The sequence below is a fragment of the Taudactylus pleione genome, unplaced genomic scaffold, assembly GCF_031769625.1.
Source record: "Taudactylus pleione unplaced genomic scaffold, aTauple2 ptg000040l, whole genome shotgun sequence".
In the NCBI taxonomy this organism is placed as follows: Eukaryota; Metazoa; Chordata; class Amphibia; order Anura; family Myobatrachidae; genus Taudactylus; species Taudactylus pleione.
The window spans coordinates 2,884,217-2,901,883 of NW_028284442.1; the positions used below are offsets into that span (position 1 = coordinate 2,884,217).

Consider the following 17,667-nt stretch of genomic DNA (forward strand, 5'->3'; position numbering starts at 1 on the left):
GTAATCACCAACTGTTTAAAGCCTGAAAACTATCACAGTGTACTGTGCCTGTAATTACCAACTTTCTTGAACCAAGAACTAGAACAGTGTTTGTAATCACCAACTTCTAGAAGCCAAGAATTAGGACAGTGCTTTGGTCACGGACTGCCTGGAATTAGCACAGTGCCTATGATCACCGACAGGCTGCAGCCAGGAACTAGAGTAGTCCCTGTGTATCTGTGAATGTGCATCATCTACCACAGCTGCAATTGTTTTCTTGCTACTTCTTATTGTAAGTTTTTGTTAAGACCTTTAGGTCCATTTGGCCAAGGCCATCTTTATCTTCTGTTTTGTGTCATTATGTGAAATTTGTAGGGTTACCACCATTTCATTTTCAGATTTCCAGACAGGGGGCATGGTAAAAACTGAAGTATGTTTGCAACCATTTTATTTGTCAGATTTGACTCTAATAAAGAGTCCTTTCATGCTAGTTTATGTGCCTCAGAGCCCATTCATGCCCCTTTATATATTTCAGAGCCCCCTCATTTTCCTTTATATGCTTCAGAGCCCTCTCATGCCCTTATATGCCAGGGTAGAGTCCCCTCATGCCATTTTATATATCACAGAGCCCTATCATGCCCCTTAATATGACTCAGAGTCACCTCATGCTCTTACTACCAGGCCAGCCCAGAGCTACCTCATGCATACTAGGGCTAAACATGAGTTAGCTCTGGGACCCCTCCTCTCTCTCCAGCGGCCACCAGTGCACTGACAGAAGCAGTAGACTCCAGGCACTAGTTTGTGCCAGGAGTCTACTGGGCATGCACAGGTCACGGGGAAAATGGCGCGGCAGCCATTATCCCGGCGATTTCCCTATAGAACATGCGCAAAACGCCGTAAAAATGACCGTGGCTGACATTTTCCAGGCTTTTTGTGTAGCGCTGCTCCAGCCGATGTGGTATAGGTAAGTATTCAAAAGAATGAGTGCATTGTGGCCCTCCCCAGACCCAGGGGCCCGTGTGCGCCACACACCCTGCACCTATTATAAATATGCCCCTGGGCTAAACGTATCACAGTACCAGAGAGAATTTGAATAGCCAGAGTATGATTGAGGTGCTTTGGTGTCTTTGGCATGTTTGCCGGCATGCTCCGTGATTGGCGTGTTGATTGATCTGATCTGGACCAACAACATTGTTATGTGAGGAAGTTCTTGTATGCTACTTATTGATCTGGTTACACACAGGTCAGTTAGTCATCTCCCATGCGGTCCAGGCTTTAGCAGCCGTGAAGGGCCCGGCCAGTGGGCCTGATTCAGCAAGGATAGCTATTGCGTATGCAGCTGCGAATCCTTAGAGAACGCAGCTGTGAATGTATGCTAATGCCTGCCACATCGCAGCGGCCATAGAGAATCCCACTGCTGCTTTCTCACATCCGCACTTCGTCACACTCTGGAGTATACATCGGTACCATTGACGCACATCCTCCCCTCACACACAATTTACAGACCAGCCGCAGAAACTGCAAGTCTTGTCGCATGCAGTGAGTACTCAAGGGGCATTTGCAATCGCAGTAGCTAATTTATGCACACCCATGATACGGCATTCAAGCAGACAGACATGCCTGCGTTTTTATGACCATATCGCCGTCACCACCCCTAAGCACTCACATCCTGTCACTCACTCTGCGATGGCTTCCTCTGTGTCTGTAATCGCAGTGAGATTGAAGCGTACGCGCAGTGCAGCTTTTACACACGTGCACTAGTGAACAATCGGCCGATCTGTGTACGCAGTTGCATCTGTGAATGCTGCTGAATAAGGCCCAGTGACAGTAATGTCACTGGCGCCATGTCCCGCTTTGGGATTCCCAGACACCATTCTTCTGTGATTAGGCATCCTCTGGGTTCCGTACAGAGCTGCAGTTTCCTGGACTGTATGGCGGAATCCCAGACAGGTGGCAACAGTTTTGGTTTGCATGATCCTCTCAATCTGCAGTGCTGCATAGTATGGTGCAACTTAATAACTGAAATACAAGAGGACTCTCCTGTGCTGGGAGTTTACAAACACAAAACATGCGTCTATGACACAGAACTCTAACTAGGCATACCTGTACTCGCCCAACTAAGGAGAGCACATATGCATGTATGATGGGTGAGTAAGGGAGTGCCTAGTTACACTTCTGTGTCTACACACGTGTTTTATGTTTGTACCCTACCAGTGCCAGAGAGTCCTCTTGTATTTCAATTTGCACCCAAAGGGCTGGGGAAACACATATCTCCTTAGGCTGCTGGTGCAGGATACCCTTTGGCGCAATCCATACCCCTTGAATCTCATCAACTTAATAACTGCAAGATTATTATAAATAATAAACTTGGTGGAAATGGTTTAGTTATTATGTAACATAAATTGTACAGTTTGACCTCAAAATATTATTATGTATTTGCAGGTTTTGCCGTTAGTTACCTTATATCAGTATTTTGCTGGTATGATTTGTCATGACACTGTCAGATGTGTGGAAGCAAGGATCTTAAAGGTATGAAAATTTTAATTTAAGTTTATTGACACTGAGATAAACAGATGACACCGTGTCTTTTACCTGCAGTAACCATATTATAATACCTATGTTATCTTGACAGCAATTGATTGGTCTCTTGCTCTATTCTGTCAAATGTAACCACATGTTCTACACTAAACTTAGCAATTATGGGGGACATTTATGAATACTAGTTTCTGTGCTGTTTCCCCATAGAAACCATTTAGATTTCAACTGTAATTTTTATGGTGCAGCTTAGAAAATTAAAGCAAACATATAACATAACACACACACATATATATGGATGTTTCCTTTCTCATTTAGCCTCAATACGCCATGCAGTATGATCAGCATGGCGTGAGTGAGCCGCCTGGTCCTGTGAGACTCTGCTTAGCGTTGGGCGTCTTTTTTTGCCCGAAAAAGCGTCTAAAGTCACAAGTACTAGGAAGCACCAGGAGACTGTGATGATTCATTTGATATGTGACACTTGTATATCTGTGTGCGACTGAGTCTGAAAACAGAACTTAGTGTGGAAAAAAGCTGTGGCCACTGTATCGTAGCACTTTGCATGCTGATTTAGAGATTCAGTCACACACAGATATACAAGTGTCATATATCAAATTAATAAGCACAGTCTCCTGATGCCTCCTAGTCGCATCGCTTTGCTTGGACGCATTTTCAGCAAAAATAAATGCTAAAAAGACACTTGGCGCTAGCAGAGTCTCATGGGACCAGCGCGCCAGAAAGGGCTGTTTGGTGCAACCAGACCCGTAACTAGACATTTTGGTGCCCTGTGCCAGAAAGATCTTTGGTGCTGCACACCAGTGTAAACAGGGACAGTGTGCACCAAAAAGAGGCGTGGTCTTGTAAGAAAAGGAGGTGGCCACACTATAGTACCCCCAATTCACATTAAGCCACACAGTAGTGCCCCTTATTCACATTACACTACATAGTAGTGTCCCTTACACATGTTACACTAAACAGTAGTGGTGACCCTTACACATTATGCCTCACAGCAGTAATGCTCCTTACACATTATGACCACACAGTCATAATGCACCTTACACATTATGCCCACAGTACAAATTTTCCCCCATTACACATTACGCCTCACAGTAGTAATGCCCCTTACACATTATGACCACACAGTACAAATTCCCCACCATTACACATTATGCCACACAGTACGAATTCCCTCCATTACATATTATGCCACACAGTACGAATTCCCCCCATTACACATTATGCCACAAAGAGCAAATTTCCCCCCAGTACACATTATGCCACACAGTACAAATTCCCCCCATTACACATTATGCCACAAAGTGCAAATTCCCCCCATTACACATTATGCCACAGAGTACAAATTCCCCCCATTACACATTATGCCATAAAGTGCAAATTCCCCCCTATTACACATTATGCCACACAGTACAAATTCCCCCATTACACATTATGCCACACAGTACAAATCCCCCCATTACACATTATGCCACACAGTACAAATTCCCCCATTACACATTATGCCACACAGTACAAATTCCTCCCATTACACATGCCACACAGTACAAATTCCCCCCATTACACATGCCACACAGTACAAATTCCCCCCATTACACATGCCACACAGTACAAATTCCCCCCATTACACATGCCACACAGTACAAATTCCCCCCATTACACATGCCACATAGTACAAATTCCCCCCAGATCTCTCCTAAATGCAGCACTTACCTGTACAGTCCCTGCAGACAATACAGAAAACAGGGTGGAGCACAGGGGAAGTCAGCTGCAGCGCTGCTTGCTGTAATATGTATTAGTAGCGGTGCACCTGGCAGAGAAGGAGCCAGGCACATGCTACTATTATACTGTACATTTCAGCCGGAGGCCACGGTAGATGAGAGGCGAGGTAGAGGGGGTGATCGCAGGTGGAAGTGGCCGGTTCCGGACACAGGGCATGTACGCACCGGCCATACCACCTTAGTTGCAACCCTTGGCGCAACTGCAGCAAAGACATACATTTGCATGTGTGTGTGTGTGTATATATATATATATATATTTATATATATATATATATATATATATGTTCGAAATAAAAGTATTTCTTGCATTGTTATAGAATATTGAAAATAAAAAGACAGATCATATTCCTTTTCAGTACACAAGTCGTTTATCCTGTTGCAGTGTTGTAATTCCTTGCGTTATTATCTTTTTTCAGATTAAAGTCCTCACAGATCTATACCTGCTTGCTGAGGCTTTCCATGAACTTTTTCTTCTCAATATTGGAATACGAATCCCGATAAAAGGACACAGAGGATTCACCCCTGCTGATATACCTCTAATAAACCACGTAATTTTACTTTCTTTTTCATTCATTGTCTGTTCTGGTGTGTAATAGAGCATTAGTTCTCTGGATTCAATGAGACAACTAGTACTGCCTGTTTTTTTCTTTCATTTTTTATAACTGTACACTTTTATTATAGGCAAATGTGAAGTTCTCATCCTGTAAGACCCTTCTCTGCAGTGAAAACTTACAGGTATTATAAAAACACAGCATTGTAGGTGCATCTATAGTACATCATACATTAAATACTATAAAACTGAAATGCTAACCTGTATCCTCTAAACCACAGGTTCTCAAACTCGGCCCTCAAGACCCCAAACAGTACATGTTTTCCAGGTCTCCTCACAGAATCACAAGTGAAATAATTAGCTCCACTTGTGGATCTTTTGAAATGTGTCAGTGAGTAATGACTACACCTGCGCTCCTGCTGGATGACCTGGAAAATGTGACCTGTGTGGGATCCTGAGGACAGAGTTTGAGAACCACTGCTCTAAACTAGTTGTGCATTAAACATTTATAGTGTCTATGATGTGTCACCCTTGACAGGTCAAAAAATCTCAGCTCAGTAAACCCCTACGTATGGTTTTATTAAAGTATCTTGGTTTTAACACTTTAACTTGATTGCTCCGTTTTTAGAGAACATTGGTTTTAACAGTCTTGTCATGTATTATACCCCTTTTACACCAGAGCAAAAAACACTAGGTCTACCCGGGTCACAGCTCAGTGTAAAAGAGTCCCTGAAAAATAACCCATGTCAAGTTACCTGGAAATCCAACCCAGGTAGCTACCAGGGTTGGACCCAGGATGTACCTGGATAATGGTGCAGTGTAAACGGCACGACCCGGGTTATCTGACCTGGGTCATGCCTAAAATGACCTGATTGGTGGCTCTGGAGCACTCACCTCGCACTTTTTATGACCTCACAGGTTTAGCAGGGCAGACCTGTGTTCAGTGTGAACAGGGCTGACTTGGGAGAAACCCAGATCGAAGGTGCAGTGTAAATGGGGTCTGACCTGGGTTGGAACCATGTCCAAAAACCCAGGTCAGTCCCGGGTTATTGGTGGAAAAGAGGTATTTCTGAATCTAGTCATACTTTTTCTTTAGATTTTACCAATATACAGCTTAATATTGAAAATTCTTATTTATTTATTTGTGAGATATATTCTCATGCCAATGCAAACAATAATAAAAACTCTGTATATTTTAAAGATAGTGATGAGAGTTGCTCACTCATTACGTTTCTAATTAACTTTGCATATTGCTTTATTAAGTAATCTTATAGACAAGTACAAAGTTTTGTCTCTGGATAAAGACTTTTGCTAGATATTTCCGGCATTGTCTGTTGTCAGGTCTAGGTTTACCCTGGAGCTTTTGTTGCTGAAATGAGGAAAGTTTGAACTCTTCTGTAGCCTTACAGCAACATCTAGCACTTCATAACTGTTCCCTGAAGGTGCAATTCTTGTCTCAAAGGCTTTGATAGTAGTGCTTAAGGCTCATGTAATTGGAGAGCCACAGCCTCCTCGGAAGCCTTCCAGGTAAACATTCCGCAAGAAACACAATAAGTTAGAATGACGATGTTAATGCTAAAATACATAACAGTATATAGTGGTAATGAAACTTCTAAAAAATAGCAATGTTTCAAAAATGTTCATCCCACGCAACACTTCTATAAACTATATTTAAATTGCAGGCTGTAGAAGAGATTCTCAACAGAAAACCCAATGCTTGTCTACTTTCTTTGAGTGATAAAACAAGCATAGCTAAGTTGGAGCTGGCTAAAACACATTTTATCCTAAAACTGTCTTCAACGATTAATGCCATCCCTGAAGTAGCGAAGAAGCCTAGTAATTGTGCGACTGGGAACAGCACAGAGCATCAAAGTAAAGCCCAGGAGACTGGCTCGTTAGGTAACAACTGAAATAGTTATTTTACACTGTGCTAAACATAGTACTATTGTAAAACTTACAGTATGTTGCTTAAATATTTGATCAGCGTGTTATTCTACAAATTTTAACTGATTTTCTATCTTCAGACAACTTTAATTTATTGGTGTGTAGATGCCTACCAGTAGCTTCTATTAAATACATTGCTTTATCTTTCTGGTTTCCTTATGTACTTTTCACCACTGCCTTAATGTCATTTAGGCAAACAGTAGTTAATATATTAATTGTCCTACAATGCGCCATCGATGAGCTCTACTGTGTACCTACTCTCCAGTTGTATACACAGAGCATCTGAGGGTAGAGAACTTAAGCATCTTCATGGAGAAACCAGAACCAGAAAAATAAAGTATATTGAGTAAAAACCGCTGGAGGGCATAAAGTAAAAGCCACTAATATGAAATAATGCTCTGATTGATGAAAAACTATAAATAAAGTACCCAGTATTGAAAAAAAAAAAAAGTGTGCTATAATTACTACACATTAAAGATCTCTACCCAAAAGATGCATACATTTATTATCACATTATAATGCTATACTAAGGCTTAGGAAGTACAATATCTTGCAACTTTTAAAATGAGTTATTCTGAGATGCATTCTTAATTAAAAAAAAGTTATTTAAAAAAGAGTTAATATATTATTGTTGATAGTTCTTTTATTGTATAGTAACCTTTGAAATGTGTTTAATTATTCTGTTATAATTCTGTAAATTGGAATTTGATAGAAGTTATAGTTACTGCAATATTTTGTTAAAGTCTCTGAATAATATTCAAACTACTATAACATAATTTTTGTACGTATTATTTTAGCGGACAGCATTGAACCTAAAGATAAAGCTGATACCCCAGTGCAACTAGCTTCTAAACCAGATCTCTCACTACCAGAGCTGAAGGTGAGCTACACATTCATCGCATGTTGTCTTACTGCACTTATGGAATAAGAAATATGATGACCTTGGTTTTTTTACATAATTTTCATTACTGTGAACAACAGTTACCCTCTATTTTTTAAGTTAATGTAGAAAATGTTACTATTATACATATAGGGCCAAATGTAATAGGGTGTCAGTTTTAGTAACAGTACAAACTCGCACTTTCTCGCACTTTTAAAAAGTGCGAGTTTGTACTGAAACTCGCAAATTCTATAGCCTGCGAACTTTTCAGCTCGAAGCTACTGCATTTGCGAGTTTAGGCGAGTTTAGGACTATGTAAACTGACACCTTTTAATGCGAGTAGCATTAAAAGGTGCGAGTTTTAGAGAAGCCATCACAGATCAGTGAGATCCGTGATGGCTTCTGTGTGTGTTTTAAAAAAAAACGTGCACCCCCTCCCCAAAAGCATAACCAGCCCCGGGCTTTATAAAGCCTGTTCTGGTTCTAAAAATACAGGGACCAATATGCGTAGCGGGCCCCTGTATATTAAGAACCAGCACAGGGCTTTGTTGAGCTGGTTCTGGAAAATCAGGGGACAAAACGAGTAGGGGTCCCCTGAAAATTCCAGAACCAGCACCGAACTCTTTCTAGCGGGGGGATAATGCCACAGCCAGGGAAAACCTTTCACCGGTTTCCCCGGCGAAAGCATTATCCCTGACCGCTAGTCAGTCCAGGCCGGGGATCCCTGGGAAGTTGAGGAAACCCCCAAATAAAGGGGCCCCCCTATCCAGGGCACCCCAGGCCTAGACTGATAGCCCGGGGCTATCCCCGGCACCCTATGCCCGTGGGTGCCGGGTTGATAGTGTTATTGATGTGTGTTAGTTAAAGTGTAAAAATAAAGTTTCCATATTGTCTTTAGTTGTAGAACCACAAGTACCAGCAAGCCTCACCTGCATGCTGGTATTTGGAGAACCACAAATACCAGCATGCGGGGCATTACGGGCGCGCTGGCACTTGTAGTTCCACAACTTAAGAAATACGTAAATAAACATACACCGTGAATGTAAAATTTTAATAAAACATACATTCACACTCACACTCACACATACTCACCTAGTCTCCGAAGTAATCCATAGTGGTGTACCTGAAAAAAAAAATTCATACTCACCTCTCCTATGCGTCGATCACGTCCACTGGCAATCCAGGGGTTAAAATAAAAAAAAGCAAAAACCCGATCCATGCCGGACACAGCAAAGGTATGTGTGTACCCATAGAAGTCTATGGTGGGAACCGCTACATCGTAGCCGCAAGATTAATTGAGGTTAATCTTGTGGTTACATCAGTGATACAATGTCGCGACATATAGCGGCTCCCTGCATAGACTTCTATGGGGAATTCTCACCATAGAAGTCTATGGGAGACACAGGCTGGCCGCATTCAGCTAATCAGGGAGCTGCTCCGACGTAGATGCTCCCTGATTGGCTGGCGGCCCCTTCAATGACGGGGCACACGTGTGCCCCGGTCATTTACGCGGAGCAAAGGTATGTGTACACATACCTTTGCTGTGTCCGGCATGGATCGGGTTTTTGCGTTTTTTCATTTTATCCCCTGGATTACCAGTGGACGTGATCGACGCATAGGAGAGGTGAGTATGGATTTTTTTTTTTCAGGTACACCCCTACGGATTACTTCGGATACTAGGTGAGTATGTGTGAGTGTGAGTGTGCATGTATGTTTTATTAAAATTTTACATTCACGGTGTATGTTTGTTTATTTCCGTATTTCTTCAGTTGTGGAACTACAAGTGCCAGCGGGCCCGTAATGCCCCGCATGCTGGTATTTGTGGTTCTCCAAATACCAGCATGCAGGGGAGGCTTGCTGGTACTTGTGGTTCTACAACTAAAGACAATATGGAAACTTTATTTGTACACTTTACACTAACACTATCAACCCGGCACCCACGGGCATAGGGTGCCGGGGATAGCCCCTGGCTACCAGTCTAGGCCTGGGGTGCCCTGAAGAGGGGGGCCCCTTTATTGGGGGGGTCCTCAACTCCCCGGGGATCCCCGGCCTGGACTGACTAGCGGTCAGGGATAATGCTTTGGCCGGGGAAACCGGTAATAGGTTTTCCCTAGCTGTGGCATTATCCCCCCGCTAGAAAGAGTTCGGTGCTGGTTCTGGAATTTTCAGGAGACCCCTACTCGTTTTGTCCCCTGATTTTCCAGAACCAGGACCAGCTCAACAAAGCCCTGTGCTGGTTCTTAATATACAGGGGCCCCCTACGCATTTTGGCCCCTGTATTTTTAGAACCAGAACAGGCTTTATAAAGCCCGGGGCTGGTTATACTTTTGGGGAGGGGGTGCACGTAATTTTTTTTTTTATTTAAAAACATTTTACATAAGTACACACAGAAATATGTACATATCTCATGGATATGTGCATGTTTCTGTGTTAATCTGACCTGCTCAGGATGTACTCGCTAGCCTGAAGCAGGTCTATTATTTGGGGACTTTTGGTAATCTTTTTTTTTGCGAGTCTGAAACAGACACTCTATTACATTGGGCGAGTTGATTGTTTTCAATGTGAAAACATCTGGATGCGAGTTTGAGAATGGACAGTTTTAGTAACTCTGAAACATGCGAGTTTTAGTGAACAGACACCCTATTACATTGGAGAGTTGTGAAAAATTGCGAGTTTAGCACCAATCTCGCAATTTACCAAAACAGACACCCTATTACATTTGGTCCCTAGGGTCTGATTGAGACTTGTATGGAACCCAATGGTTTACATACAGCTCTGATGGTGGGTTGTCTGAGCATGCACTGGAGCTGCAGTGAGCATGTGCTGCGGCACCAGTAGCAGTGGAGAAGCTGCAGCCTAATTGACAGGCTGCAGTTTTTGGGGGGCTGGGATGGAGCAGAGACAGCTTGCATTCCTGAAAACTGCATTTTCAGGGTGTGACGGGGCCAATCGACGCATATTTCTTGGCCCAGGCAGAGAAGTTACGGTGGCTATTCTCAGTAGACTTTGGCTTACAGAAAAATGGTTATTTCCAGAAAAAGGCTTGGATAATACATGATGATAGAAATTCAGAGGTTGCATGTATTTGCAAATACCTGGTTAAGCACCAGGCCGAGCCAAGGCTCCTCTGTATCGGCATCCCTAAGGCTACATAATTATAGCACCCACTCTGGGTCATAATTGCATACTGTTGTGTCACATGAAAACAGCACATACATAAATATATTTAAGTTGAGAGCCAACGCACCTAGGAGGTACCCGGGAAACCTCCAAGCACCTATATATAAATATATTTATGTGTGTGCTGTTATCATGTGTCACAACAGTATGCAATTATGACCCAGAGTGGATACTATTATTATTTAGCGTTAGGGACGACGGTACAAAGGAGCCTTGACGCGGCCCGGTGCTTAACAATGTATTTCCAAATATATGCAACAAAGACCTCTGGTTCTCTATTATCATGTAGTTTTCAAGCCTTTTTGCTGTTTTATTTTGCAGTGTGCTGGAGGGAAACTTTTTATCTGTAGTCCAGAGTAATCCCCTGCCTTTACAAGCACCTGTGAAAACCCATTACGTTTATATGAGCAACCATTATTTTGTATAAGTTTAGGCTTAATTAGATTGTCAACGGCTGCCCAATGGTAATGCAGCATCCTTGGATGCAGCAGCGGACCACAGAAACTGGCAGGAGGCGTCTATTTAGACAAGATGTCTCCTGCAGTTGTACTTCTCATGTGATGCGCCACTCTCTAGTGTAGACACTATTGAACGCCTAAAGGTGCATACACACGGGACGATTTTTATGAACGATGTGGACGATAACAATATAGTTCAACGATATATCGTTCAGTGTGTATGCAGTGAACGACCAACAATGCGCGCTTCGGCTGGGCGATAACTGTATCTTTTGTCGTCCGTACATACAGGCCAATCTGACGATATCATCAAGAATTGCCTGTTCAGAGATGGGACAGGATGACTTCACTGAAAGATATCTTTCTGTGTGTACACCCAATATCGTTTGTCCTGCACTACAGAAAGTTCAAGGGAAATCTTTCACCAATATCGTTCATACAGCACACCGTTTGTATGCACCTTAAGACTCTTTATTACTCGTATTGTGTGCGCTCTGGGCCTAATTCAGACCCGCTTGCGAGCGCTGGCAAGCGGGTCGATGGTGCCCTAGTGCGCATGCACGAGACCCCCATAGCGACAGCCAAGCCGTCGGTATGGGTCTCGCACCAAAGGGGGCGTGCAGTCGATGGTGAGTGACAGCACGCCCCCTTTAGTGGGCGTGCCGGGGGCGTTGCTGCCCAGACGGAGGCGTTCCCATGGGAACACCTACCGTCTGGGGCCGGCCCCACTGACATCACTAGTGATGTCAGTGGGAGTGCTTTTGGCTCTGATAGAGCCAAAAGCACTCCTAGGCTTGCGGCAGCGAGACCCTACCGCAGGGTCTCGTCGCAAGCCCGATAGTCGCGATGGTCTTGTCCATCTTTTTGGCCGCTTGCATAAGCTGTGGGTGGTCACCCACAGCTATGCGAGTGGCCAGGAGGCCACTCCAATTTTAGGTAGGAGGGCCCTGATTCAGAGCGAGCGCTCTTGTCAGAGCATCCATCTCTGAATCAGGCCCTCTGTTCCAGATCATGTGCAGTATGAAAACATGTAAGATACAATCCACAAACAGGTGTGTGTTCACCCCTGCATCAGTTCCACAGTCTCCAGAGACATATGTAGAATGTATTTCTTGATTTGTTCAAGAGGGAGCAGTCTCTCTTCTTTATTCTTCTTTGTATGTTTTTTATATAACTTAGAACATTTTGTTGAGTGAGGCGGAAGGAAGAGTAACATCCATTCTTCAGGATATAGAAAGGAAATATAGCTGCCAGCTCTCAGAATGTTCTGCGGTGGACCTGGAAATGGCAGTTGAGGCAAAACTTCAACTCTGTACAATTGCACAGCAGAGGCAATACACTGCATCAAGGTAATTGTAGCTCAGGAAGTGCTGGTTTGTATACTAAGAATTTCACAATATACTTAGCTATCATAATTGTTATTACATACAACTGATAGGAGGACCCTACCCAAGACTTTTTCCTTAAAATATTTAATATATTGTAGAAAATATTTGATTTAATCATAAAGGATCATCAATTCCTCTTCCCAATTTGTCATGTCAGATATATACTATCTTATTTTAACTAGGGATGTGCAGGCTCGGATAGGTTCGAGTTTGCACGCCGAGTTCGGATTTTTCCCTCCAAAAAACGGGACTCAGAAAGAGGCAAAACGTCATCTTGCATGGACAAACATCATCTTCCCTGGTCTTTTGTCCAGGAATGATGATGTTTGTCCATGCAAGATGACGTTTTGCCTCTTTCTGAGTCCCGTTTTTTGGAGGGAAAAATCCAAACTCGGCGTGCAAACTCGAACCTATCCGAGCCTGCACATCCCTAAGTTTAACGCTATTAGTGTTGCCAGTAACCAAATGCGTATCAAGTTTTATCACAAGGTTTGATTCCATGCCCACACCTATCATTACTAAAGGTATTATTAAATACCAATAGCATAACATGTAATTCTTGAAAAAATAAAAAAAATTATATATATATATATATATATATATATATATATATATGCACTAAGTAGTTTGCATCACTCATATCACTCATTGTTGCAAGGGTCTCCATACATTTTGTTTTGATCTCCATATTAGTTTTAAATATAGAGCACTACACACACCTAATTAATTATACACCTAATAATGATCTTTGGGCCTCATTCAGACCCACTCGCAAGCGGCTGTCCGCTCGCAAGTGGGTCGATGGTGTGCACTGCGCATGCGCACGACGTAGGGAGCTCCGTCGTGCGCATGCGCCAGACGCGACGAGCGAAGGACTTTCCTTCGCTCGTTGTGTCTGATCAAAGGGGGCGTGCTGTCGATGTTGATTGACAGCACGCCCCCTTTGGTGGGCGTGCCGGGGGCGTGCCTGCCAGACGGAGGCGTTCCCAAGGGAACGCCTACCGTTAGAAGCCGGCCCCACTGACATCACTAGTGATGTCAGTGGGAGTGATTTTGGCTCTGATAGAGCCAAAATCACTCCAGGGCTTGTGGTCGAAAACCCCGACCACAGGCTTCTGGTCGCACTGGCGATGGTTGCGGTGGTCAAGACCATCGCGACCATCATCCTACACGCTCGTATGTGCTGTGGGTGTTGACCCACAGCTATACGAGCGTCCTGGAGGACGCTCCATTTTTATGGAGGACGGCCCTCATTCAGAGCGAGCTTTGTTTTTTGTTAGTCAAACCCAGTGAGAGGGTTTGTGCACTTTATTAGTGGAAAGCATTTATGATGCAAATACATACGTGGTATATTGTTTTTAACTTTATTCCTATGCCAATAAATGATCGCTGCTCATCTTGAACGTCTGTTCTGCCGTTATCAAAGGCAGTTCACCAAACCCAAATGTGTTTCTGTGACATGACATTATCACCATTCACCTTGACAAGTTGGCAATGAATATCAGCTGCTGATGTGCCCTTTAGATGCAGAAATCTGATCACACTACACACCTCAATATTTGACCATGTTTCCGCCAGCTCCGCCATCTTACAACTGATGTTGGGACAGTATGACTGATATAAGATGCAGTTTAATGGCTGTGAGGGGAAGCAGTGGTATACCTGCTCTGGCCTGGTGGGAAATTAGAAAGAAATAGAGAATATTACACACGTGGGAACTTAGTCTTGTTACCTAATGGGCCCCATACATCTGCGACGGATTGCCGCGATCCTGCGTTGCAGCAACCCGGCATCGCAGGATCGCAGAAATCCAACATATTGGATTTTGCCGATTTGACGATCGCGATCAAAAAATGATCGCGATCGTCAAATCGGGGACATTTAACATGTGAAATGTCAGCAATCCGGTAACGGATCACTGAACATCAATGGTGGGCGATCGGAAATTTCGGATGGTCGATTGGAAATTTACGTTCGCATCCCTGCATCGCGACGATCTGTCGCAGATGTATGGGCACCTTTACTTATTTAACCACCCTCATAGAATTGTCTAGTAAAATGTGGGTTAGACTGCAAGATGTAGCACAGAGAGATAGTGATTAAATGTGCAACCACTATTTACTGATCTATAATAACAATTGATCTGATACATTCTGAATAACTATGTGCAATAGAAAGATTATAGACTAATCTTTAAAGATTATAAACTGTTTCCTTATAAACTACATTGTATCCAAATGCTGATTTTGAAAAACAGAAGCCTATACATAGGATTTTTATTCATTTGATGTGCAATTTAAGTGGCTAATAGCTTTGGGCCATATAAAACCAGGTACCCACAGTGGGAGATTATCATAAGCCACTTGAGTGGAAGGTTTCCAAAATTATTATGTATTCATTTTTTTTTAAGCTATGGAAAACCAATTAATTCCTTTACCATGTTTGATATTTTATGGCTAATTAATATATAATCTATGAATATTAAGTTAATATTATAAAATACTCCACAAATCATTATTCATATATTCCATTAAGTTTATGCGGAATGCTAACCAATTGTCAGTGGTCGCACCCCCTAGTGTTGAGAGTGATGTCAATACGTTACACAATACGTGGTATGCTATATTAAATAATTATTTTTAATGCCCCATGTGTAAACAATGTTGGTTTAACTAATGGAAATAAACGCCTACTTGCTATGGAATACATCTTGTTATAATTAAGTTATCATATGTATGTTTCTTATCACTGTATTTATAATATTGTTTTTACCCTTCACATGGCAAACAACTGTAAAGGAAGGTTTCATTATTTACAAATAATATATTTTTTATTCATGTATGCATTTTACATGGGCAGTTATGACCTACAAACAGTAGCACACTTTTGATGTAAATTTAATTGACAGATAAAATTTTCTTGCATACAGTAGAATACATTTTAGATGAAACAACAACAAAAAAACACAAATTACACATGGTTCAACAGTCTAAGACTGCTGTTATTTTACAGCCTGAAGTGCCTGAAAGTAAATAAACATATTTTTGTCCATTCAAACATACAATTAAAAATACAAATGGAAATGATTATTATGGGAATAACATGCATTAATGTACATCCCCCACTTGGTACATCACCCAACTTGGAACATGCATTGACTCTGTGTCAGAAGTTAGCATCGATCATTTTAATTAATTTTGAGCCAATGACATGTAAGATCACATGAAAGGAAATTTGTGGTTGCTTATAGTAATTATTTCTATATCTCTTACTCAGTATAAAATGCAGTGCTCTATACATATTCAAACACACAAAGGTTCATTTGATAAACACTGTATTGGACACAGGATGCCTGTCAGGTTGCGGCCTAGGATCGGTCGTTACTCAGCGCCGGCTTCCGCTGACATCTTGAGCGGTCAGACGTCAGGTGCGGTGGTGAGTAACGCGCTGAGGATTATGCCTAGGGACCACGTAAACATACATGAGCTGCTCCGTGTCTTGGTTGTTGCAGTTGCCGTCATGGACGCAGCCATGACAGTCTTCATCACCTGATTACCCTTTACCCAATGGTAGCGTGGTGGTTGTCAGCTGACGCTATACTCCAGTGAACTGCTACCTTAGGGTATATAACTAGGCTCCGGACAGCAGGAAGTTGCTTGTACAATGTCGTTACTACTAGTGTTTGCTTGCCGTCACTTCGTTCCAGGTTCCCTTGCTGTTTACTCTGAAGTCATCTCTAGTTACTCTCCTGTGCCAGCGGTGTGACTGGATACATTGCCCGTGTATTCAGTACATCCTCCGAGTACAACCACAGTGTCACTCTCCTGTGCCAGCGGTGCGACTGGATACATTGCCCGTGTATTCAGTACATCCTCCGAGTACAACCACAGTGTCACTCTCCTGTGCCAGCGGTGCAGCTGGATACATTGCCCGCGTACTTTGTACATCCTTCGAGTACAACCACAGTGTCTCTTTCCTGTGCCAGCGGTGCGACTGGATACCTTGCCCGTGTATTCAGTACATCCTTCGAGTACAACCACAGTGTCACTCTCCTGTGCCAGAGGTGTGTCTGATCCCTTGCCCGCGTACTCAGTACAAAATCCAAATCCAAGATCCTCACAAGTGCCTCTTTCAGAGATACATTCTCCTGGGCCTCATCTGTGATATCTCCCTCCATTTCCCACCTGTATTGGATAACTGACCAAAGGGCCGCGACCTGCTTGCTGGGTGCAGCTTAAACCCATATCCCACTTGGAGGGGTCACTGGTGAACACATCCCAGCAGGTTAGACCCTGTGCCTTTGGTCAGGTCTCACCAACATCCGATACTTGTGGATGAGGAGGACATAGTGTACATCCAGGCTCCTCGCCTCCGATTCCTTCCACAACCCGGGACCTCCGCTTTCAGCTCCTCAGTAGTAGATTCCCCTGCGCCAGCCATGACAATGCTAAATACCAGTTATCCCAAACATTGTAATGATCATACAAACTAGACAGAAACAGTTCTCAAAACAAAAGTGACATTTCTACAGTATAATCACTGTGCAAAAAGAATTTTACCAGTATGTCTGAATTAATCAGACCCATCATATATAAACAAAGTGTAGGATTGTATAATACATGCTGCTCACTGACATAACCTGTTGGTCCAGTGTGACATCTTATTTTTATAGATAAGATTTAATTAATCTGATGGCTTGTATCTAATCACAGTGTACATATATTCAATAGGGAAGTCATAAAGAAATACTGGATGTTTATGCAACTATACAGAAAAATGATCTGAAATACATTAGATGAGACTCACTACTATCACTGTACAGAAAAACGAAACGTACTGTAGATGCTAGACTAGAGTCCCATTGCACAAATATTTAATATATTTTAATGCTTAATGTAAATAGCCATAGAAAGAGGCCTGTAAAGAAAACTCATTTACAGTTTTCAAATATCTTTCA

General features: G+C 42.7%; 1 protein-coding gene across 1 annotated transcript in view; it reads left to right on the top strand.

The window, feature by feature from the left end:
* The window catches only part of CFAP54 (cilia and flagella associated protein 54), a 399,494-nt gene that overhangs the window by 250,255 nt on the left and 131,572 nt on the right, over positions 1–17,667 (top strand). The window contains exons 47-52 of the mRNA XM_088453676.1: positions 2,422–2,508; positions 4,727–4,858; positions 4,992–5,045; positions 6,543–6,759; positions 7,602–7,684; positions 12,502–12,671. Coding sequence (XP_088309802.1) covers positions 2,422–2,508; positions 4,727–4,858; positions 4,992–5,045; positions 6,543–6,759; positions 7,602–7,684; positions 12,502–12,671 — 743 coding nt within the window. The remainder of the gene's footprint in view (positions 1–2,421; positions 2,509–4,726; positions 4,859–4,991; positions 5,046–6,542; positions 6,760–7,601; positions 7,685–12,501; positions 12,672–17,667) is intronic.